The 26,074-nt window shown below is 37.2% G+C and overlaps 1 protein-coding gene across 1 annotated transcript; it reads left to right on the plus strand.

Annotated features, from left to right (window-relative positions):
* Window positions 1-5,235: 5,235 nt before the first annotated feature.
* On the plus strand, window positions 5,236-22,736 carry RAB38 (RAB38, member RAS oncogene family). The gene is made up of 3 exons (XM_010228503.2): window positions 5,236-5,455; window positions 12,656-12,936; window positions 22,418-22,736. The coding sequence occupies exons 1-3, from the start codon at window positions 5,251-5,253 to the stop codon at window positions 22,568-22,570; spliced, it is 639 nt and encodes a 212-aa protein (XP_010226805.1). The 5' UTR covers window positions 5,236-5,250; the 3' UTR covers window positions 22,571-22,736.
* The last annotated feature ends 3,338 nt before the right edge of the window (window positions 22,737-26,074 follow it).

Consider the following 26,074-nt stretch of genomic DNA (forward strand, 5'->3'; position numbering starts at 1 on the left):
CTTACACTTTGCTTATTGAATCTGCGACCCAAAAATGCTCATTTGGAACTGGCACATTTCAGACTAATTGTATGCTGTATGATTCTTTCACTGCCATCTCGCCTCAAGAAGAAGATATTTTGCTTTCCCCAGTGTGTTACTGACCTCATGTTATTAGATTTTATCTATGACACATTCTGTTCCTTCCCCTTGTTGCTTTTCAATTGCATTGGGTTCATGTATTGCCAGGTGACTGTTCAAATGCACTTGATGCCAAATACAGTGCAGTCCATCTAAAATTTTGCTTCAAGTTCCAAAGGATAGATTCTAACTTGAATTTTATTAAGTCTATATGAATATATAAGAAAATAATAATAAAAATGATATTATAAATTTCTTATTTTTAGAAGGTGTTTAAATAACTGTATTTGGGCCCTGCTACTAGAATTTCAATCATCCAGTAAGGGGAAAAACATATCAGAATTCAGCCAAGATTGAGCAAAGGCATTTTAATCTAACTATGTTTTTTTGAGCCTGATGTTTACATCTGAGCACTCACTGAAATATTTTGCTGAATATCCTTAGACTCATAAGCCATGCTTGAATTACTTGGTGGTCGGTAGGAAGAATCAGTCTGAGATCAAGGTATCTAAATTGAGGACTGATGTCCAATATCCTGGTACAATCAGTGTGGTGTCAATGAAGACTTCCATTACAGTCCATGGCAATCTAGCCATTGTAGTCTTGGAAGACTGAAAAGTGGTTCAGAGCACTAGCCATCAAGTGATGACCTTAGAATAAGCTGAATCTTCCCATAGGCTCCACCCAGCACATCAAAAATGGCATCATAGTTTCTATATCATTATAGACTGGGCTTTAAATGAGTGAGAGTAATTGAGTGCAACAGTTGTAACTCATTTCAGAACAGTAACTAGATATCTGATCATAAAAGCAAGCTAACCAGTATTTCCATGGCGTAAGGGCTTGTTTGAACATTCCTTGAGGGACTGAGGGATCTTCCCCAATATAGTATATTTTCTGCTAAGTTAATTTTAAGTTAAGCAATTCATAATTTAATCAAAGGAGCACTCTATTTATGTTTGACAAGTCAATAACCATTGCACTATGGGTATGTTTGATGAGTAATTTTTAACTGAATGTCTTAATAACAAGAACAGCTGGAAGGGAAGAGAGGAAAATCTGAATTAATTAGATCTTTCCTCTTTAAAAATAAAATTGGGGAAAATGCACTGTTTTGTTAAAATAATTTATTTCTCTGAAAGAAATTATTCTGGCCATGATTAACCATTCCTGTAATGAAGTTAAGTGAATATGCTGTGTTTGAAATGAGGTAGACAATATATAAATAAAAGATGAAATGTCTTCTTTGTAGTTCACAATTTAGTATTTGATTCATACCATGGGATTAATTGGGATATGGAAGTGTGCAAAAAAATAGAGTAGAATTTCAATGTCTTTTTTTAAAAAAATTGGCCATAAAAAGATGTTTAGCATAAGAATTGGTGTGAATATACGTATGTATGCATATACGTGTAGTATATTTACAATTTCTGTTGATGTGGTGTTATTTATATTGTATAATATTCAGTAAGATCCATGCAATGGCATAGGTAAACCTCCTCCGAGTTTTCAAGGTTATCACATATAACGGTGATGGCTATGCTATAAAAATCTAGATAATTAGATGGAGATCATTTAAGTACATACATTTCTCTGAATCTAATTGCTTGATCAAGAATCACCGAGGCTGATTTTTTTACCTCATGGTTCAATATCTCAGACAATTTTTTATGGATATGGCGGTAAAAATCCTGATCAGTCAGAATTATGGCTCCTTTCTTTGCTATATACTGTGTATATACATAGTGAACTACTGCCAAAATAGCTGCTTGCTGAATTTTATCACTTCTCTTGGAAGAAAAGGTCTCAAGTAATATCAGAGAACCGTGAGAAATTCCTGAAAATTTTCAGTATAAACCAAATTCCGTTTTTATGCTGAAACCCACATAGTAATAATGTAATGCCCTATTTGATTGAGCATTCTTAGGTGTTACTGTTTATTCATAACAGAGATGTATAGAGTATGAATCAATTCCTGACAGCAGCAGTAGTAAAACAGAGAAAGTAGAAAGAGAGAGTAGGGATAACACTGAATGTTGTAGCAAATAGAACCGTGGATTGATAGGGATCAAAAAAATAAAACACTGTAGAAATACATAGTGTCATGCAGCACTATTTTGTTATTATTATTTGCATTGATATAATAAAGTTCAGATCATACATCTTTACTAGAGAAAACACAGATAATTAAAATCTAAGCGCTGAATCAAACTGACAATATGTTTGTAATATTCTCTTGACATTGTTGAATTACCTGAAGCAGCAGAATAAGGACTCGGAGATATCGTCCTGTCCTCGCTGCTTAACAAGCTATTCTGTATCACCTGAGCCAGGGTAGCTGTCATCTACTGCAAGTGCAAGCTAATATGATTTTGATCAAACACCTTTAACTGCAGTCTAGGCTAAGAGTGATTACATTGCACCAGTTACAACTCACCTCCTTGGACATCCTTGCAGCAAGTCGCTGAGTCGTGGTAACTGGGCTGTGTGGCCAAAGGGTCAACCCAAATTGTCAGATGTGTCTCACAGTGACAGTTCAAGGGAAGACCAGCCAAAATGGTCTGTCCTACCCCACGGCAGTGCCAGATATCCTTGCAGGGGAGATGGAAGGGTGCACATGATATCCACACCTCCTTGGTCGGATGCCTTAGTCCTGGCCAGCAAAGCCCAGTACAGAGCACACATGGAGCTCGAGAGGTGAAGATGGTCCTGGAAGGATATAGGGCCACCTTAGGGGTTAAGGCCTTATCCTACCCCAGCAGGATTCAGCAGAGCATAGTCTATAAAAAGCAATTAACCATGGAGAAGAGGAACAGGCGGTAGGAGATCTGGATATGGCTTCCAGCCAGCAAGACACTTCAACATGTGCTTCTCATTACTTGGCGCATCATCCCGCTCAAGGCAATGGAGCCTCCTTCCCTGTATCTGAACAGGCTTAACCTGTATCTAAGCATGCTTAACCCATATCTGAACACTTCTCCAAGTGGGGCCTTATAACCCTACTGCCACCCCTGGGTGACCCTGGCTAAGCCTATGAGGAACTCACTGTACCAGGGTTTTGCTGGGGCCAAGAATTTAGTCAGGTTTAAAGAAGAATTGGAAATCTAAACAAATAACATGATTATCCAGAGTTATTATAGCTAATGCTAACAAAAACTTTGGAAGGGAGGTAAAGCCTCAGGCTTCTGGGTGGAGGCCAATCTCTAGCTAAACTTACTAATAGTGTAAAGCGTTCATGTAGGGGTAATTATCTAATATCTGCTTACTACCGTGCTTCGTGCATTGCGCTCTGCCATTGCATGGTCATGGAAAGGTAAAAGATCAGATATAATTCCAGCCTCACTTTTGTTTTTTTTTATTTCATAATTGCTAAATTCTCTAACTTTGGTTTGTTCGTTCGTTTGTTTGGCTGAGTGGTTGGTTTGTTTTGTTTTTAACCTGTAAAATTTTCAGATTAAGAGGGGATTGTGAGTCCTTACAAATACTTGGCTACTGGATCCTCTCTGAAAATGGTGGTGCCGTGAACGTGAGATTCACATACTGCGCAGCACCAGGTCATAATGAAAACAATTTGAGTCCCACCAAGTCAGTAACTGATTGGAATAAGGTGGCTTCTTTTTCTTACTGCAATATTTATGATGTCTCTAGCCAATGACCCCTCTAGGATTTTCCTTCCAAAAAGGATACAATTAGTACCCTATCTTTGGAAAGAGAATCTATCATATTGAAAAATGGTTCTTTTAAAAATAAAATAAATTCATGAAAAAAGCCATTTTATGCCTCAAATGTCACACACTTCCACTTCATATTTCAATATATGGATGCAAAGTTTTATGTTTGATTTTAAAAATTGATTATAAAAGTTTACCTCTCATAAATGTTGCTGTTCTCTAAATTCTTTGTATACTAAAATTTAGCTTTTTGGTTAAATCACACATCTCTCCTGCCATTTCAGCACACATTTTGCTAACAACTTAATCAAATAATATTTCAGATTTTTTTTTTCATTTCATCAATATCATCAAAAATGTAAAAATAATTCATGGATGAGTTTCAAACAATATTAATATTATTATTTTGCCATAGTAGCTATTAAAATATCAATCACTTCTAAGCAATGGATAGCTGTTTCTAGCAAAGTTGCCTAATTAAAACTGTGACTGTATTTTTCATTTATAATATAGGGTTAATTGTGTCAATAGAATGGTTTGCTGAGATTCAAAGATTTTAATTGTTTGCAAGCCTGGCATCGCTTATTTTTGAAAACAGGGAACTGCTGAGACCCTGGCACTTATATTCTGTAATGCTGTTATGCTTTTATAACTTCTGATTATCAGAGTCATGGGATAAATCTCTGGATCTGGTTTGGATGCTTTGCATTTTAGATTCTTGTTCTATGCAAAAAACAAAGCATGAACTGTGTGCTGCGCTCATTGGAGATGAACATGTCTATACGTGCAGTCAGATGAATGGAAATGATTATGCAATTTAAAGATATTTAAATGGCAAATTAAAATATAATTAAATTCACACATCCCTCCAAGTGCAGACACATGTAAAGATACTCACACTGGCTTATCAAAAACAGCTCACACCCTGAGTTAAAGCTACACTGGCTTAATTCTTTAATGGAGAATTGACAATTGAAAATTCTGCCTTTTTGCAGTGACTAGAGTTTTGAGCATATGTGAAAAATATATGGAAGATAATGAATTATTACCAGCAGGAGACAGTGCTTCAGAAAAATGTATAAAGAAGCCCTGTGCTCACAGTGAGGAGTGAAGCAGGGAACGGGACTGCCTGTGACACCACTTTTCATGCAAAGCCTCCAGCCTCTGCAGCCAGACTAATTCCAGACACACCTCGTGCTGACCTTTACACACACGCACAAAACTTTCAGGGAGACTTTTCTCCTTTTCTTCCTTCCCCTCAAGCTCTTGTTTTCTTCCCCTGCAGCAGGGCTGGCCAATGGACCTGGCAATCTTGCTGCCGTGCGGAGGGGAAGAGCCTCCACCTACCTCCTCTTCCTCCCTCCCTGGTGCTTCACTCCCTCTCTCCCCCGGGGCTGGCAGGCGTCCCCGGGCAGAGCATGCGAGTGCTTCACACGCAGCAGCCGCGGCCAGAGCAACGATGCAGAAGCCCGGCCAGAAGGAGCACCTCTACAAACTGCTGGTGATCGGGGACCTGGGAGTGGGCAAGACCAGCATCATCAAGCGCTATGTCCACCAGAACTTCTCCCCGCACTACCGGGCCACCATCGGGGTGGACTTCGCCTTGAAGGTGCTCAGCTGGGATGCTGAGACCGTGGTGCGGCTGCAGCTCTGGGATATAGCTGGTGAGTACAGAGAGAAGCTGCTGTCCTCAAAGCCATCCAGGGACAATACAAAATACAGTCCCAAACTTATTTGTGCCCATCTTACTGATGCCTATGCAGTGAGGAAGAGGAAGCTGAAGAGAGGACACCTTAGCATAGCTTGGAATTTTGGAGTCCCTCAGGTTCCCAGAGTAGGGGGTGTCCAAATGAAATCTGTCCTGTCTAATTTTTCTCCCAAGCCCTTAGACCCGGGAGGTGACAGGGGCAGCTCTGATGAACGCACTGGTTCTTTCCCTGCAGCTGCCGCTCTTCGACTTGCCTTATTAATCTAATAGTTCTCTGTGATGAGAGGAAGGGTGACAAGAATTTCACTTTACATCTACTTAACGTGGAAGAGGTGATGGATTCATCAAGATAGTTAATACGACCTTTATAGTAAAATAAAGAATGATGTTGCTGAATTACTTTATCAAAATATATATTTTTTGCATCTTTTCTTCCTTCGTTTGGCCCAATGAAACATAAAAAAGAGAAATCAGACGCACGTTAAAGTATTTCTATTTTGCAGTAAGTCTGGTTGTTAAAAATGTATTTATTTATGTTTTCATGTTTACTTGTGCTTGATGGCAATAGCAAGCAGAAAAAGATAATTTACTCTTTATGGAGAGAAAAAGAATTTAAAAGTTCAGATATTCTTGCATGTTTATTAAAAAAAAAAGATTTGACATTTTTGCACTCAATGTTTTAGATTTTTCATTGCTATACACTCTTCTTCTAATTAAACCCACAACTTTTTACCTCTGCCACCTCCCTTCCAAAGAAATAATCAATTTTGATTCTCTACATGAAATAAAAGTTATCTTGATAGCATATTTTGCATAATATAAGTAATGACTTTTCATTTAACATACATAAGAAATGAAGCACAATTTTATTGCAAAAGTTTACAGCAAAAAGGAGGGCCTGTTTAAAACTCAACTGAATTAAGAACTTGTATTTGTAAGTAGGTACTTACAAGAAAGGAAAATTATATTATCTGTTAGGCAGCCATGCCAACTTCTGGCCTGAATTGGGAGTTTATTGATTAAGTCTGGAATTGCACCTAATAAAACTAGAGAAATAATAAAATTCTTAGCATTCTCATCGACTAAAGGAGTGCCTTGCTTCTACATTTAGCTGGCTCATAACTCAGCTCTGAATTTGGCACCAAGGTAGCAAAACTTATGCAACAATACTGCGTTATGCAAAGCTTAGATAACCTCTTTCTTTTTTTTTAAAAAAAAAAAAAACACACCAGTATAGTCCTAAGATTTCTTCATATTAAATTTACAGAAGCCCAGTATGCTTCTTTAAAAGCTGGAATAATGGGTTAAACACTGCATTTATTCCTCACGAGTGGCTGATTATAACAAATATGAATAATCCCAACAATACTTTTTTTTTGCATGAGAAAAAGCATTTAATAGTAAAAAATTCTGAATGCATTTGAGACTTAAAGAATGTATTTTGCATGCCTTGTTTCAGAGATTTATTAAACTACTAATCATGTGCTGACGGATCATATGATGTAGCTTTCAGTCAGGCTGCAGAAGCAATTACACCAAGTTGTAGTGCTGAATGACTAGCATGCTTTCCAAGTTATCACACATGACAGAGAGAATTGCAGCACAGTACTAAAATTTGTATGAAATATTCAATTCAGAGCATCTCCGTGAAGGTCAAGATAGAAGTGGGTAATAGCAGAGTTTCTGTCTCAGTTTTAATGACTTCTGTGTGTGGAGTTTTAGCTGTTGATCACTGTAAAGAGGGAATATGTTCTGGAAGCAAAACGGAATTCAGGTCAGTGGTGCAAGTCATCATGAATAAAATATCTGGCCGGTGAGGGAAAAAAAAGTTTAAAAATGAAAGGGAAATAAATCTGGAGGGAATGGAATTATTTTATCCTGGTTATGGCTGGTCACATGTTGCCACTTGTAAAACACAAGTATGCCAAGACAAGAGGTGAAAAATAAATTTTGCACTCTTCAGAGCAGTCTCTTTCTTTAGCTTTCTTTAGATAGACCCTGTATTATTAGGTTATATTTAGCTTTGTTGGTAAAACAATCTCTTGTATGTATCAAGCCAAACTGAAGGGTGTTGATTTAATGTTTTGGACATCTTTAATTGAAGCAAATGAAGCAAAGGTATTGATAATGTCTCACACTACTGTATATATATATGAGTATGTATATATACATACATATCTCAAGTATCATTTTATCTTGCACTTCCTTTCTTTCCCCACCATTGTACAAATAATGAACTTAGTACCAAGTATAATGTATAATCTTCCTTTCACTGTACTGTGTGCATCACTGGGTATCTAGTAGTTTAAGAAGAAGAGAGATAAACAGTGAATAATGAGAATAACTAAGCATTAGAGAATGTAATTCAGAGATAAGGGAGGTTTGGAATCACATAGCATTACATTGAGACTCCATTTTTTAACAGATAGTATCTATTTGTACCAAAGATATGTTCATTAGACATGAATAATTAGGTAAAACATCAGGGGTTATGATGTTATGATGTTTGTAACAGCACACTGGCCATAAAATCAACAACTCATGCCTGATCTAGCAAAACATTTAATGTTCCAGGTGACTGAATTTTCACTACTTTGTGTAAGAGGAGATATAATCTCCTCATTTTCATCCCCATATTCTCATTTTATTTTATTGAACTGTCCTAAACTCTCTCTTTTGGTGTTCATGTTCTTCAGGCTCTTTGATTGCACCCTAACCTCTTCTGCCTTTTCATACATCTTTGAATCTTGTTCTTAGTCACTCTTTTTTTTTTTTTTGCCTTCTTATCATTTTTAATTGCTTCCGTGTGAACATCCTTTAACTTGCCAATAGATTTTTAGGAGGAAAACTTTAAAAGAAACTCTTACTCATATTTTAACATAGCTCTTACAAGACTCCTGCATGCTTCTCTGCTGCAGTTGGGATGGCCTTGCACATGCAAAGATGGTCCACCCACTAAAGTGGACGTATCCACACAGTGCCTATGGGGAGAGGTTTCTAATTTTCTTCCCATGCCATTTTCACCTTCAAATCCAGCAGTGTTTGCACAAATACAGTCAAGTGTCCCAGCAGATTTCAATTTTATGCTGGTATGCTCTACAAGGAGTGAATGGACTATTTACTAAAACCAGGCATGGTATATCATCAGTGCTTGAAGCTTTTAGTGGCTGCTGAGCATTGCAGTACATATGCATAAATAAGATAGGGTGATTTCTAATCTAAATTTCCTTGAAATTACTGTTCTGTCATCATAAATAAAGTGCAAGTCTCTTGCTGCAGTGATTTTATTTCATTATAGATTTGTGCTGGGGTATGTGGGCTTGATCCGGCTCATGGCCTGCTTGATTCTGGGTGGTGAGCACAGGAACTTTCTTAGTTGGTTTATCTTTCAATCGTGCTTCTGTAAAGACAGTGACAACCCTCCTATTGACCGTTCTGAAGGATGTTTTGAAATGGAAAATCAAAAATAAGTAACTCCTAATTTCCAGCTTCCCTACACTGCTGAACTCCCTCTGTAAAGCCTGTTGTCTGCTAGAAGCTTTTGTCTCCTAGGATGAGGGATGGTGGTAAGAAGTAAAACCCATCGTAAAACTGTGGATTAGGTTTTCATAAACTTTTATCTTATGCTCTTTGCAGAATCTGTGTGGGACATAATGAAAATTACCAGAGTTCTTGGGACATAATCGAAATTACCAGAGTTCTATCACCTTATCATTAATTTTTTTTTAAACTTGAGAACAGAGAGTGGTTAGTAGAAATTGTTAGCTTCTGTGTAAGTGATGATGATGAATTTATGTATGGCACGTTTTTTATAACCTATTGAAAACTTGGATCTCGATACCACCATTGCTTTAATCCTACCTTACCCTGCTGCAGAGGTGCTAGTGGGATCAGTATAAATGTCTGCGCAGCAAGATGGCATACAATGAATCCTTCCCTTTAATCTTGTTGCTTTGGCACTGGAATTGCTTCAAGCTGGGATCAAGTTTATCTATCTGATTTAACTTTAGACATCTTGTAGTGAGCCCTCTGAGGGCAGACTGCTTGTGCTGGGCTCCCTAGAAGGTTGAGAGTAATGAGTAAATACAGAATAAGAAAACTTTTGTGTCTTCTCTTAAAGGATCCTGAGAGGAAGCCCTGAAGGTATGCCTCTTGCCAATCATCCACAATAAAGGAACCCTAATCTTAATACAGGCTGTTAATTCTCCAGAGCCTGAGTTAGAGTTGATGAGTCAAAGTATAAAGCTCCATTCCCATGGGCAAACGCCATCACAATCATGGGGCTTGATACCAGATGCCAGTGACCTCGCAGGAGATGCAGTAAAATGCCACAAACAGATCACACAAATATTTTACAAGTTTCTGATCCTTCTCATGAAAAATAAAACCTGTCTGTCCCAATGACCCTGCACTGGGCAGTCTGGCTGTCTTAACTACAGCTTCTCTTACAGTAAAGCAGTTTCTAATGCTCAAGGCTGTCTATGAGATACCTGCAAGATACACTGAATACACAAATGTTGATATATTTTCTAATGCCACTACTGCCTAAAGAATTGCATGTTACTGAAAACCTGAGGCCAGATTCTGATGCTTTACCATATCAAGCAGTACCTGTTTCCACAAGGAATTCCACTAAATGAAATGTTTTTGGGACACTCATCTATTAAGAAAGATATTTACTCATATAAGGCAGAATCTTTGGAAAAAGGAAATTTCCTGGGACTCGAGGCACAATGTTTGTCACACCAAGTACAATGTAACCGCTAGAGTTCTCTTCTCCATGATGTCAATGACATAAAAGTAACACCATTATGTAAATGACTGCAAAAGTCTGTGGTTTACATACCACCTCCTTTTTCCATTCAAAGTCACGCAAGAACATCCATACATTAATTTATAGGGAAAAAGACCAGTTCAAAAAAGATTTAGGCATTTTATTCAGCCAGCAGCTCCATTCCATCTCTTTATTTGAAGTGATTGCTAATGGAAAATGGTAAGCTCTGTCCTGAATAAGCCCCTGAATAAAGCTGCTTTTACAGACTTGGTTTTTCTCTGTACAGTGAAAAACCAAGATATCTGCAACAGCAGTTGGAAGCAGCAGGAGGAATCAGTGTGATACCATTTCACAGGGCTTTGTGGGCCACAGCTAGCCAGAAAAACACATTATAGGGTCCTTTACTTTCTCTAATAACTTTGTTTATGATGAATGATTTTATGATGCAAATGAATTATTCAGAGCATATTTTTCGACAGTCCATCTCACTTATCTTAGAGACCTGTGTCACAATGAATATGCATTAAAACTTGAGTTTAGCTGGTTCTTAAATCATCTATATCTCATCTACAGTGCAAGTCAAGAACTTTGCATGAGATGCATAAAGTATGACCGCAATACAATATGCGTTAAAAAGTAATTGTAAGCATTGCTGCTGACCTCTTTACTAAGATACCAATCATATCTTGACTTTTACTTGAAGGCACTTTTCTCTCGAGGAAAAAACAATTCCTTAACAAGGAGCTTATTGAATAACACATGACTTAGCCATTCTTTTGATTAAGCCACTGATAAGAATCATAAGACATTTTTATAAAGTATAGCCATAAGAATTTTTTGATATGACTATATGTTTTGTAAATAATATGCTTCTATCTTGTTTTATCAATGGAAAACAATGTTTATTTAAAATAAAGGATATCTCAAATGAATTTGATTTCTATATCAAGTAAATGACTTTTTCCTTTTTATAATGACTAGTGTGTAAAAAAAAAAAAAAAGGAAGAAAATATCATATAGAGATGCTGTTGTCCCAGGAATGTGAATAGAGTGAGTTTTAAAGGCTGGCCTCAGAAATTCCATTTCCATTAGATGAAACTATATGGTCTAGAAATCCAGCTTTACATTTGATGGCACAATTTCCATCAGATAAAACTCTCCACAGGAAATTTTCCTGGGGTCAAAAAGAAAGACAATCTTCTTGTCTTCCTACCTTACTCAGAATAATGCACATCAAGAAAATCAGGCTAGATATAGAATTCCTATGAGTGTTTCTATTTTAATAGCACCTTTTCAAAGCTGTGGAAGCATATGGTTAAATGTAACGACTCTCTAGCTAAAAGACTGCTATTATCATGAGATGTTTCAGGAGGTTTTAATTCTTCCTTTTTGGACCAAAACTCAGCAGTAAAGATGAAAGGAGACTGTATTTGTTCACTTTAGAGAAAATTGTATCAGCATGATTTGTTTCTATTTTCAAATACATTTTTTTCAAATTCCAAAGGAAACTGCATATATGTTAGAGATAAAACAGCTGATCAATGTGTTATATCTTGGTATTGTGTTAATCTTTTTGCATTGTTAATAATATAAAATGACATTTTCAAATGAAAGTGTTGAAATAAAACAATATGTTGTTATTTAAAATAATTGCTGTAAATGTCTTTACAGAAAACACTTTGGTTTCAACAAATAAAGTGCAAAGTTTCTGAACAGATCTGGTATGGACCTTTTCCTCCTAAATGCCACTGGAGCTCTTCAGAGCATCTCTCCTGCTTTATGATTTTAGAATGCTTTCCACATTTATAAGGCTTGAAATTCACCTTTCTCACCTCTGTGCTTTAGTTTGTGGTTAGAAGTAAGTCAGTAATTACTCAAATGCCTGGTAGGGCTGCAAAGCTTTCATGCATCAACAGTAGTTGATTATAAGTATGAGTGTATTTAGGATCTTCATTTCATGCATCAGATCAACTGTGTTGTTAGACACTCCCCACATAATACTGCAGTATCAAGGAGCTTACAGTCTTGTGCCTTGATTTTTTTTCTATAATGTACACCAAGATCACTGGTACTTCAACAGATCTAGAAATCTAAGTAGGTTAGTAAGACTTTCTACTACTACAGTACAAGCTGTATCAAAAGTTATTACATTGCCTTGGATCATGTCTTTAAAACTCCTTGTTCTTGCTGTATTTACTTGCATTTTTGTGCAAAAGAGTTTGCACTCTAATTATTATTATTATTATTATTTAGATAAATTGTATCTTTCTGGAGGTAGCAGGCTTACAACATAGTGCCTACACTCAGCAATGTTCTTTTAGAATGATTTTCACAAACTTTTTTTTTTTTTTTTTCTTTTTTTTCTTACATTCCTTACTGCAGGTCAGGAAAGGTTTGGAAACATGACCAGGGTCTATTACAGAGAAGCCATGGGGGCATTTATTGTCTTTGATGTTACAAGACCTGCAACATTTGAAGCAGTGACAAAATGGAAAGAGGATTTGGACTCTAAGTTGGTTCTTCCAAATGGCAAACCCGTGCCAACAGTCCTCTTAGCAAACAAATGCGACCAGGGAATAGATGTTCTTATGAACAACGGCCTCAAGATGGATCAGTTCTGCCAAGAGAATGGATTTGTGGGCTGGTTTGAAACATCAGCCAAGGTAATGTTTCCATTTCTTTTTAAATATTTCTCCAAATAGAGAATAAATTTCTTTCCTCAGTAGAAATTCCTAGTAAAGTTCCTGTTTTAGCAGAATTACAGATGAATCTGTAAATAAACACAGCCCTCTGTGGGAGTTTGCATTTGTTTTATGTCTTTCATTGAAAAGTAAATTATATACAACATTCTGAATTGCAGATGTATAAGATGGTAGGTCAGCAGTAAGGTATATAACAGGTCAACAACTTATTGCATAATAGTGTGTGTGGGGGAAGATAACCTGTGGCAAGACAAAACTTCCTTCTTATAAATGATACTACGCTCTTTTTCACAATTGTTAATAGTCATTATTATGTCTAAATATTTATATAAACCTAGGAAATCCTATTTTGAGACCAATTTGGTTCCATAAAGGAAGTGTATACACAGTGTAAGTGTAGCACTTACACTATGCTGACTGCTATAAGCCTTCATCCTCAAAAATCTTTTCATAAATCATATATTGAAGGAGGAAGAGAAGGCCATGGGTCAAAGAGGTGAAAAAGATGCTTATTTTTCAGTCCATTGTCTTGGATCAGAATTCCTGGGTACCTATAAGAAAGACCAGATCAAAGTCAGAAGGGGCATTGGGCATTTCAGAGTACAGAGGTCCAGTCTATGTGCTCTTGTGTATTATTTGGAGATTTCTCAGGTAATCTCAATGCATTCATGCTGAATGGAGCTGACATACGAAGCCTGAATTTTTGTGAAAGTGAGGGAAATATTTCAGAGACTCTCTTTAAATGTATGGCACCTTTCCTGTGGAAGATGCACCTGCTCTGTGATGCATCAGCTATTCCAAAACTTTTCAAGAATAGGGTTATAATACCAGTATAACAGAAAATATCTGCCTCTAGATTTGCATGAACAAGAGTTCCTTGAAAAAAAAATAGAGGATATGACTAGGAAAAAAATAAACATGCCATAGCAGTGCCTGCAATCACATTTTCAAAACTTGCAGTGTGTTTAGACTTATTTGCATACAGCCCTTGTCATCTATACTTTATCTATAAAACATTGGATGTTATTTTATATCTCCAGACTTTTGTCCACATTAAATTGGTGTATTTGACTCATATCCATAGAAGAAATTAGGGACAAGAGTGTATGGGCTCTCTTGAAGTTAGATAGAGCTTTTTAGATTGTTCCAGTGGCCCTCGATTTCTAAATTGTCATCTCAGTGTCTGAATCTTTATGACTCCAGTTCTGAAAGGATGGACTCACTGAATAAAAGTCCTAGAAATCATGACGCTATTATATAGACTCCCTTTGGAGTCAACAGAGAGAAATACAGACTTCTCTGTCATCCTGAATTGGAAACATCAGATAAATTGATTTCTGAAACGAATATTAGCTCCCCATTGACTATCAAGGGATGCTAACACTAAGTCACCTCAGAAATGTCCAAAATTAGGTCGAGTGATTCATTCCTTTATTATGTTTGCAGAGTTCCAGCCACAATGGGACTTTGGTTTCTTCTAGAGTATTACATAAAACCAAGGTAAATGCCATGTCCTTGATTCCCTTCGGTAACAAAGGCATCTGCTCTCATGTTGCTGGAACCTATATTTCTACAGCTGTAATTATTTCATGCCTGTCATTACAATGCCCCTTGGCAGGATCTTGACAGCATTTGAAATACTGAATTGAACGTCTCAGTGGGTATTATGTTTATTGTATTATGTGATTGTGAAATCTGGTGTCATCATTAGCAGCTCAGGGGTGTTAAAAACAGCATCTGGATGTTTTTAATGCAAACAATTTGTCTCTTAGCATTATGTTATTTTGTCCTGAGCTGAGAGAAATTGAAAGCTGAAATGCTACGTTCAGTTGTTTCATTTCTTTTAGGCAGTTTATGAAAGTACGGAGAACTTATGGAGAGTATACATGCATTTTACTTTTCTGGTCTTGACTCCTTTTTTAAAGCATTAATATTTTAAAAAAGTTTCACTTTTGGCCAGCAGAAATCTAAAATCAATGAGTAACAGTTTGCATCTAAACCCAAAGAAATCGAGGGGGAACAAGAAGGGCTGAAATTTAAAGGGTGCAAAGCCACAGATTCATCATTGTACACTGGTGGTTCAAATGAACAAAGTCATGCAGCAGCTCAAGGCAGTTTACTGTATGAGAAAGGAAACTGTATGATGAATGAGTTCATAGCAAAACATCTGTCCACTTCATAAAGGAGCAACCACATTTGTCATGTCATTTCCTGTCCATTGTGGTAGAGGATGAATGTACAAACAATATCAAAGGTGGCACAGATATGTTACCATGATGGCATAGGGTAGGCAGAATCTTGCAGAATCATGGTAGTATAAAGGACAATTAAAGTTAAATATGTCATGACAGAGGAAAATTCAATCCAAAATTTTCTAAACCAGATAGAATTATAGCTTTGAAGTGTTTTAAACAGAAGAAATATTGTAATACTTCTTACTTTATTTAACTCAGAAATATCTGCTAGTCAAGCAGTCCTCAGGACACCAGTGCATCGAGTAGGAACAGAAAGACTCCTAGCTATGATAAAATTGCACTTCACAGCCATTTCTGAGAGAGCCCTGCAGGCTGAGGATGCATGACTGCCATCACTGTTCTGTGAAGCTGTAGACTACACGCTAAGGTCTAATGTTCTGAAAAGTTTATATACACTCCCTTTGATTGCAATCTGGAACTGTATGTTCCTAACTTCAGAATGACTCAAAGCAGAGTAATTCCACCAGGAACAGTAGAATCACAGAACATTCATATAAATTATGTCAGGAGAGTTTCCTCACTTGTTTTAAGTTCTGAAGTAAAATCTATTTTTTTCCTATATAAAAATTGTGATTAGTGTTATTTTAAAATATTGATTGAGGCATATATCTAGTATTCTTTTAGCCTTGGGCGTATTAAATAATTGAATGCAGGTCTGGGGAAAATAAAAATGTAGCTATGTTTCCTATAAACAATAGGAACTCTTTTTCTGAAGTGGAATAACACTAATAGAGAGGTCAACATATTGCAGCTAGCAGTTTTAGCAGTTCAAATAAGTAATAACTCTTTTTTTTTTCTTTTTCTTTTTTTGTGGTATCCTGTTATAATTAGATCTCCAGAGGTTTTCTGGAGATGTACTTGGAAACGTTATAGCCTTCAGTGCAAACTGAATATGATTTATGCCTTTTGGAAAAACAAGAGTGATTATTTATAAAAATATATTTTTTTACTTCTTGCCTTGCAGGAAGTAGCACGCTATATTTGTATCTACCATATTTCAGGCTGTCAGGGGTTTGAAATTTGTGTCTGTAACTCTGGCAGATTACACCGTAAGACATCTTTGTATCATTCCCTGGTGCTGTTTTTCTTAACTTAGCAATCTCAATGCAAAACATTTGGGCCACATAATGCTTTCTCTTATATTACTTTTGATTATTAGATTAATCTAAAGGAAATATTCAGCTTGTTCCAATCTTCTGCTCCCTGTGAAGACAGAAGAATTTGTTAAGATAGTTTGTCAAATAAGATGAGTTTTTCTGAGCAACAACTCTGTGCAGGATAGTCATAAGTTATACGCATTGCAGTATTTCCAGTGGAGAGCCTTGTCTCTTTTAGGTGTGCAATTTTGTTTGCTCATAAAGATTGCAGTTTAAGAGATATATTCCCAGACTGTCTTTAATGAGCATCATTAGTGCAGCTGTTGTGAAAAATGTATTTTGTAAAGAAAGGAAATTTCTCCTTTCTATCACATATTTATTCATCAAACATGTGGCCAGTGAAGCCAAGAACTTTGCTCACATTTTGAAGTCTTTGAAATGGCTTCACTACCATTTCCAGTTCAAAGAGGCAAGCTTTAGGCTTGGATTAGTAGACCAGCAATTTCAAGCTTATTGTCACTCCATAATGAAAACTCAACTTATAATCAAAAATTGAAATTGTTTAGTGTAGGAAAAGTTAAAATCTAATGAAGTCCTTGGCTGAGCTCAGGACTGATCCAGCAGCCCTGGAAGCCAATGAGGGCAAGCTATTGAGTGCAGCAGTGTGTGCTTAGGCACATTCCTCTGAAACACGTCAGCAGGCCGCCACTGAGGGAAAGGGCTTTTGTCGCAAAATTTGCATCCAACTTTCAGAATTCAATCACAGCAAGTACCTTGTTCTCAGGAGCATAGTCGCAGCAGTTCAATGTCCATGAATTTCATATTCATCAATCTGAATGGCTTTAAACTTATACTGCTGTGTATTCCTAGAAGTCTAACTATAGCAGTGTTGCACAATGTCTTAATGTGCTTCTGCTCTCAGCAATTCCCAAGGGAGCACTGCTAAGTCTGTGCATGCAGCCTTCCCAGAGTGCAGGTGAAAATGTCTTGAAAGACATATCCCTGCTCCTGGATTTTGATGCGTTACTGAAGGAAAATGTGGAAACTGTGTGATACTCACTAGGTTCCCTGGAAATGTTGGAATATGTTACTCTTTACTTAATGGAAATTGATTTCCATTAACTCCAGGGACAGAGTCAAAACTTTGTGTCTTTAAGGGTTTAGGCCTCCCTAGGTGTCCTTGCTGGGCATCTATGCCTGCAGACACTTCATCCTTTTCCCTGACTTCCAAGTTCAAATTCAAAACATCAGATTCGCAGTCTGAGAAAGAAACTGTCTGAGAGTGGAGAATGAACAGTTTTATATCTGAAAACAATCAGACTCATTGATTGGAAAGGTATCTGCATGTCAACAAATAAAATGCTTTATTTGGGAAATGCTGGGCCCATAAAACTAGCAAAGGTCTTTTTCTTCAGTAAAGAAATAAAAGCCAGTCTAGCCTAAAGGGATTTATTTGATGTATTAAAATGGAAGGCTCTAAATGCTAATGCTCTGCATTTGTGTTAAAAGATAAGGGGGGAAGCAATCCAGAAGACAAAGAAGTTTGCTGAGCTTGTGCACTGCTTCAAGACACATTTAATGAAGTATTTATTTTTCCTTCGGCTGACTATTGCATTACAAGATTGTGACATTATTTTGTAGAGGAATGGGGTCAAAACCTTTAAGTCATGTAAAGTCCCCACACATAGAGTTGCTATTAGTTTCATAAAACTGTCCTTTAAAATGGTACCTTTTAAAGGGTATCTATCTCCAAAGCAAACTAATTTCATTTTTGTCCTTCTGTGTTCCTTTCTGGTCTTCAAACATCTCTCTTTTTCACAGTCTTGCTTTGTTTAGTAATGAGTAAAGAGTAGTATGTGTTGATTTCCACTTTTTTTATACCTTCTTGATGGGATCAAAGGAAAGACTAACCCAAGTAGTCAGCCATCACCCAAGGAGTTGGGTTCAGGCTCTTGCTCTGTGGACATTTGCAGGTTAACTCAGGTCAGATCATTTAGAGCTGCTTAGTTCTTGCAGCACTGAATGTGGAAGCAACTTCTTTCAGCTACTGGGGATACTGAGGCAACAAAGTCAGAGAAAATTGTGTTTGGCATCATGTACATGGACAGTGCAAAAAAAGCATGTCTAGGAAAAGATTTCATTAAAAATAGATGTTTAAATCAGGATGTCCAGGGCAGAAGTAGAGAAAAATGGGGAGGCACAAGAGAGGCACCATATTATGTGCCAGAACCTTTCCCTTTTGGTCTTGTAGAAAAAAAAGTCTCCCATGGGCTTGAGAGGGACCAAGTTCCTATCTTATTATGTGGACACTTCAGTCTGGGCTATCTTCTACTTCCCAACTAGCTACCATGCACGATGCCAGGTTTCCCACAATTTCTCCTGTTTAGGGCTCTGCAATTTCCACTTTTGATAAGTAGCCCTGGCAACACTTCCATACCTCAGAAAGATGCTGTGAAGATAATCGTATCAATGATGCAGCCCTGAGTAGCAGCAACCTGTAAAAGTACTGTCAGCAGACAGAACTTCCCCAGGCTTTGGAGGGTGGTGAAGTCAAGAAAAAAAAAAAAGACCTCAGAGGAGTGTGAAAAACAAGCTACAGCAATAAAGGTGCCACCAAAGCTGCCTCAAGAACTGGGGGAACACGTTGCTCCAGCAGGATGATCAGAAATTGCTCCTCTATGGAGGCAGAATAGGCCTCTTAGAGTGAGCTAAAGATCTGGTTCAGCTTGCAGATGGTTCATACACACACACACACACACACACACACAGATAAAGTCATAGCTGGCGTCACAGTTCCTGTGTGGCTCTCCATAGAACAACAGCCATAAGGGAATTGATAGTTATGTCTTTTCCACATAAAAAACAATAAAAAAGACTTACGTCTTTTCACCTGCATTTTCATTCCTTCTTTGAAACACAGGGAATTTTTTCTTAAGCATACTGGGGGCTGTCTCCATGGTTCAGTACAGACAGCAGGATAGGGATGATTATTCCTCTCTGTCTACTGTAGCTTCCTCATTGCCACCTTTGTATTTCTTGGGTGGCTTTTCACTTGCTGCTCTCAATCTGTCCTTCCCTAGATTGCCTTCCAGCACTTCCTGCGCTCTAAAATTACCAAGTCTGTGGGTGTCTGTGTTTGGCTAGCAGATCACCTTCTACTGCCTGCATCTGCTTTGCTGCCTAGCAGAATATCGACCTTTTTTTTTTTTTTTTTTTTTTTCAAAACATACTGTGGGTGGAGAGGTGCAGAAATCAATATTTCATTAGACAGACTGGCAAAGCAGCCAGAATAAAGCGAAGTCTGATCCTTGGACCCAGGATGCTGAAGCAGACATCAGAAGATTAGGGCTATAACAAAAGGGAAGAGCAGCATCAGAAAGGAAGCAGTCAAGGCATTCAGATGGGGCAGTAAGGATCTCTTTGGTGGTATAAGCACAGTGACTTTATGTCATCTATGCCATGTACAGATTCTCAGCTGTACAATTGGGAGAAGCTCTGTAAAGAGCTGCGCCATCTGCCATGGTCACCCTTGTGCTCCCCATGTCCTCTGTCAAATGCTAGAGGATACGATCCCTAACTGTATCTAATCCTACTTAACTTCTCAGAGCCAGTATGAGAAATTCCTGAATGTTTCAATCGGTTTGGGCAAATGCCCACCAGCCTCTTAATAATATAGGCCATATTTAATAAACCATTTCACTAAAAACAAAAAAGAGCAATCCAGAAAAAGAGAAATATTTCATGTCGGTATTTGCCAAATAAAATATTTTGACCTTTTATGTCAAAATAATATTTGCAAGTTCAAATTTGGCTTTCCACCCCAAAATCTATGGAGGATTTAATAATCCAATTTGCTTTGGGTAGAGATAAAAAAATTTGGATGATGTAAATCAGCATGGTTTCTCCTTTCTGAATCTTTAGGCTCAGATCTGGCCCCTGCAATTCTGTCTAGTGCTAGTGAGAATACAAAATGTCCAATTACAAATATTTTATGCTTTTTGGACTAGGTTTCATTGCCTCTTTCCCACCCTTAGACCTTAGAAAACACTGATCTTAAGCTTGAAACAAAGAGGATTTTGGTTAATACATCTGAACATTACTGGATATGGATACAATCTCAGATAATCACTAAGACATTCTTGAAGAAATGCAGGAAGAGCAGCAGCAAATTGGTAAATTAATGTTTATCACTCCATTAATAACAGAAGACATGATGCAAATGATTTTTATTGTGTGTGTTTGTGCATTAAATGATCCTGGTTTTGTCTTTAGCTTTTTAAGCAGCACCATGAGACTTTTTTTCGTTGGCATCTTTTCTAATTAAATTTCACAGTGCTCTGAAAAAGACTTGTTGCATGCTTGAGGAATTTGGTTGTCTGGTCTCAGAGAACAATGTGACACAGTAGCATTTTGACATCTTAGTGCAGAGCTGATTTTCAACTCTGTATATCTTATTCGGGTTTAGTATATAAGTGGATTGACTAAAGATTTGGGGGTTTTGCTTGTGTATGTGTATGGATTTTTTTGTAACTACCCAATATTCTTTATCAGTCAGAGTTTAAATATTTAAATTCACTTATATAAGTCAGAGTTTAAATATTTAAATTCACTTATATGTTTGAAGAATCCTCTCAAGTCTTGGCTGTGATTTTCAGTTAGCTCCGTTGATTTCAGCTCTTTACTGTGTTACAAAGAAAAAGGCAGTAGAATTTATGGAGTTTTGCCATTGACTGCAAGATTAGAAATCAGCCTCACAGAAATCAGTACTCTGGCTTTTCATCGTTCATTTAATTGTATCATCTGCACTAGAAGACACATAGATGTGCTCTGGTTCCCTTTTTTTTTTCATTTTTTTTCAAGTTTTGCATTTCAGGCATCTCAACTGACTTTTTTGAACATGCATACATGAAAAAAGTGTTGTTGTTACATTTTACAGGTTATTTTGTCAGTGATGCTGAGATGACACTGAGTTTACTGCCTGGTTTTGTGTGTGTGAGTACATGTGGTCTCAGGGCAGCTGGACCCAGACTCAGCTTGTAAACCTAGCTCAAGCTTACAATGTAAATACTTAATCTTCATGGGATAACAGTAATATGTACATATATCCATACACACCTATGTATTTGTACATAATTTCCCAGGATACTGAAACCACGGTGATCAATACCAACACTTGGGATTAAAGAGTTTCTTTTATGCCAGAAATCCTGACTCTTCCTTCTAGTCATATGGGCAGTCATCATTAAAAAAGAATCATCGCTCAATATTACTTCTTATTTTATATGCTGTGTTGAGCTGTGTCTTACTGATCAGACTGTTTCAGCTTGGCTTATTCCACAAACAGAGCAAGGATTGGTGCCAGTTAAACGTGCTGTTGAAATAAGACTCATGTATGAAAAGACGAGCTTTATCTTTGGTTCTAAACCCCTAGAGTGGGGATTATGTCTCGAGAATTAAACCGGTGCCGATATATTTCTTCTAGAACAGTGCACTGTAGATAACTTTGCCTCAACAAAAATAAAAGCCAAATATGAATGCTACAGAACTTTTTTGTTCTGTTTTGTTGTGTGAATAACTTCAGCTTGTATTTGTTCAGTGAAGCTGTTCAGCACAGGTTTCACTGAGAGCATTGTACAGCAAAAGCTGCATGAAAACAGCAGAAAAGGATTTAAAAATAAGTGCTATTGATGGCTGTAATCACTGCTGGGTACTTAATAATTTGGAAAGCAGAATAACCCTTATTCAGGCTCTGAAATATGGATTTTGGAGTTTAACTCAAGGCATTTGTCTTTAACATCTCTCTGACATTTGTTTAGCTTATTGAAGCAATCAAATAACCAAGCCTTTGGGGTAATTTAAAGTGAGTTCTGTGTATAATTTAAAGGAGCTATGAACCATAATATGAATAAAGCCTAGCTAATTTAAAAACTACAGTAAGTGTTATTTAATACAGTCAATTTTTAAAAGCTGATTTTTAAGGAAAGTAAACTTTTGATGTTGCCCAGAGAAAAGTTTAATTATACACAGGAAATATGCAGTATGATATAATTAATATTGACTAATCAACCTCTCTTTCTCTTTCTCTTGCAGGAAAATATAAACATCAATGAAGCTTCCAGATGTTTGGTGAAACACATAATTGCTAATGAGAGTGATCCAGTTCAGTCTATTGAACCAGATATTGTAAAACCACACTTGAATTCCTCCAAGATTGTCAGTTGTTCGGCTTGCTTTAAATCCTAAGAGACTTCCAGACTATTACAAGAGTTGAACAAATATGATTCACAGTGTATACTTTACCCAGCATATCCAGTCTGCCCAGATTGGCTATAAGCAGATTGCATTTTTCTCAATAATATGATGCTTTCTCTTTTATTCCCCATAATCCTTTGACAGCTAAAATTTATTGCAAGCTGTTCATAGAAACCATTCAAAATTGTATCTGGCTACCAGTCAAATAAAACCCAGGGTGGGGGCTGGGCTTCCTGACTGGATGACACTGCCAGCAGTGGTGTCCGAACCTGTATATTTGCAAGGTGATGTGTGAAAGTTCTTATTTGCAGTGTGACTAAAGCAATATCCCCTTTATCCATCACTCCCCAAGTCCTTGGTTTGGAGTCCTGTCATAGATCATTCTGTAGCCTGAGCTGGTAACCAGCATCATTACAATGTCCTTTCACCCCTCATATTTGAGTGATCTGGTTTCAGGTAAGGAAGACGATGATGACAATAATAAAAAAAATCTATTCAGAAAGAGGCAGCAAAAGTGATCACTGTGAAACATTAACATTGCAGGTTCAGTCTTGGGGATGAAGTGGTGGAGTTCACCACAGGGTGACCTTTCACACTGTTCAGTGTTCAGCCTGTGAGCTGATCTTAGGGGGTTTTGCTGCTTCTTTCTGAAGTGTTACATTCCCGCTGTTGTCAGCATTGTCTTCAGATGAAGCAAGATCAACCAATCCAGTCAAGGGTGAGAGGTGGCAAAACAGGGAATCAGGGCTTCAGTCTTACCGGTAAAGTTGCTGAAAACTTTCAAAAAGGTTATGTATTCTGAAATCAGTGTCACCTCCAAATGACAATCTATCTCAGTGAGTTTGTTTCACCCTTTCCATCTTCCATATACTGTCCTCATATATCTAAACTATGTATATTCAATAAATTCCTGCATGCATCTATCCCAAAACATTGATTCTCATGGGAAAAAATGGCTTCACTATCCATCATAATGCTAACTGGTGACCTCTGCAGGAATGCAGGCATCAAATACCAGGGTATGGCTATCTTTGCTCTCTGAAAACATCTCTCTCAAAATACAGTTGTATGAATGATCGTAGAAAGTAAAACCAAACAGTCTTGGGAATGTATTTGACGAACTTGTTGGAAGTGCAATGGTTGCGTTCAGAATTTCACAAAACATGCAGGTTGGTGAGGTCATTCAAACAAGTCTGTCTAGACAAGAAGTCTTGGCATGTGGCTGCAAGTCCCTGCAAGACAAGCTTTGCCTGTCTCCTGGCATAGGACTATAGACAAATCACTCCCATTTTCTGTTCCTTACTCAGCCTTTTCCTTCCTAAGCTTTAAAGCTTTCAGTACCAGGAACTGCTGTGGGTTTCTGGCTTTAGAGATGTATACATAGCGGGGGCAAGGGGACAGAATAGGACTTGCAGAAATCTTGCAGTATTCCACTGAATCTTTAGTTAGTAACGAAGGTGAAATGCTGTCAAAAGCTAATAAATATGCACTGGCAAGGAAAAGCAAAACTAAACAAAACAAACCAGAGTGACCTTATCCCTATTAGACCTACAGAAATTAGATATCAAGTTTAGTCTATTCCTAAATCATTTATTAATATATATCCACTACAAAGAAAAATAAGGGGTAGAGATGTAGCCCATTATGTGCTCTGTTTAAAGCCTTAAACTGTACATATTTCATTTTTAGAATTAAGGATTTTTAGATAAAGAAAAAAAAGCAAGAGCGGTACTTTTAAAAGTAAAAAATTAAGCCATACACACACATAGGTGGATGCAAATATACATTTATATATATAGTGTATAGACACTAAACATACACACACATATTACATATATATATATGATGGCTTTTTTCAGGGAGAGAAATTCCCAAGTTGTCCTGATTGAAGTGTCATCCTCTAACACAGGGTCCTGCTGTGATATTGGTCAAATAACTTTTCTGCCTCAGTTTCCTCATCTGTGAAATAGGGATTGATGTACACACCTACCTCACAGGATTCCTTGAAAGTTCCTGTTGGCACAGTGCTGTAAAGATACATGTTACACAAACGCCAAGCTCTATTACTGTTCAGAATGAAATATGAGTGCCCTCTAGCATGGATACATGGTGCTGTAATGCCTTAATGTTTTAGATCTATCCAGGGCTTGTCTGTGCTACAACAATTAGCCTCAATTACTCCACCTCAGTTGACCTAGTTCAGGTTATAAAGCAATGTGTGACTGCATAGGATGATTAGATTAGCTGCAGATGACTTGCAGACACTGTGACTGCACCGATGTCATGTTACTAGTTTAATAATCTCAGCAGTAAAGTTTCAGCACAGATCTAGTGTCAGGTCAGCTATTTCAAATTTAAAGCATTACTTAAGTTAAGCTGTATGGGTGCTCTGTCAAGGATGATACAATTTATACCTTGAGCCAATATTGTGGGGGATCATAAGAACCTAGACATTTAGATGACTTTTAAAGGGCTGAGTTTCATGAGCTGAATCTTATACCATGCTTTATAAAACTGGTTGCCTCAGGTGGAGCAGAGGAAGTTGTCATTTCCTCTAAAAATCAGTGTGTATTCTACTTGCACCAAAAATAGCAAATGTTGATAATTTTTTGTTATCTTCAGATCATTTATCTTTCTTTGATGACTTCTATTCAAAATTCATTACATATATTGATAACGTTCACTCACAAATGTTTCTAGAGATCTATATGCAAAGATTTTGATAAAAGTAATTAAAAAAAACATAAATAAAACACTTAAAGTGCACTTAGTTTTTCTTTTTTTCTTTGCCTCAATGGATTGTATAAACCTCCTTTAAACTCCAAATTCACCATCTGTTTTCCTTATTTCTGTTATCTTTCACTGCAGCAAAGTTTTTGATCCTGACTTTCCTCTGATAGCCGGAGAGCAGAAAGGACAGCTTAGAAGACTAAGGATTTATGAGGTGTAAAGATCTGAGACCAAATTTATTTACACCATAAGAATTAGAAGAGTATCATGAAGAATTTGGCCTCTGTAGGAGGCCAATTCCAAATGTTCCTTTTTATTTGTACTGAAGTGATAAGAACTTGTCAAGTTTCTTGCTATAATGCAATAAATGTGTGAATGCCACCTGTGTTTCTAGTAAACAGAGTGTCTTCATGTCACAAGCAGAGAATGAAAGCTTTAATTTAGAATTAATGAGCACACTTCGTGCTGAAACCCTTTCAGAAAAAAAAAATGTGAAATTTAATAATACTGTATCAGGCCCTAGTAGGTTGGATTTCCTTGTATTTTATGCTGACATTCCATGCTATCTTTGCTGGTCCAGGTGTTTTAACTGCACAGCCATTTCGACATGCAACAGTTCCCTTCTGCTTCAAATAAATAATACAAGGCATGAGTCTCTATGGCCTTCTCTGTGGGGAAAAGATATTGCAAAGTGGATTTGAAATTTCTTCCTCATCCTAGTCCTCCACACAATACTCTCTGGGGAGTCGGACATCCAGGACCACA

The sequence above is a fragment of the Tinamus guttatus genome, unplaced genomic scaffold (genome assembly GCF_059628265.1).
Source record: "Tinamus guttatus ecotype Peru unplaced genomic scaffold, ASM5962826v1 Tinamus_guttatus_pri_ptg000602l, whole genome shotgun sequence".
NCBI classification, from domain to species: domain Eukaryota; kingdom Metazoa; phylum Chordata; class Aves; order Tinamiformes; family Tinamidae; genus Tinamus; species Tinamus guttatus.

What these genes read in the sequence shown, in the direction of transcription:
- RAB38 (XM_010228503.2), top strand. Translation starts at nt 5,251, where the DNA reads ATGCAGAAGCCCGGCCAGAAGGAGCACCTCTACAAACTGCTGGTGATC. An exon ending in GCAGCTCTGGGATATAGCTG is followed by an intron (nt 5,456 to 12,655) that starts GTGAGTACAGAG and finishes TCCTTACTGCAG; the next exon opens with GTCAGGAAAGGTTTGGAAAC. An exon ending in GGTTTGAAACATCAGCCAAG is followed by an intron (nt 12,937 to 22,417) that starts GTAATGTTTCCA and finishes TTTCTCTTGCAG; the next exon opens with GAAAATATAAACATCAATGA.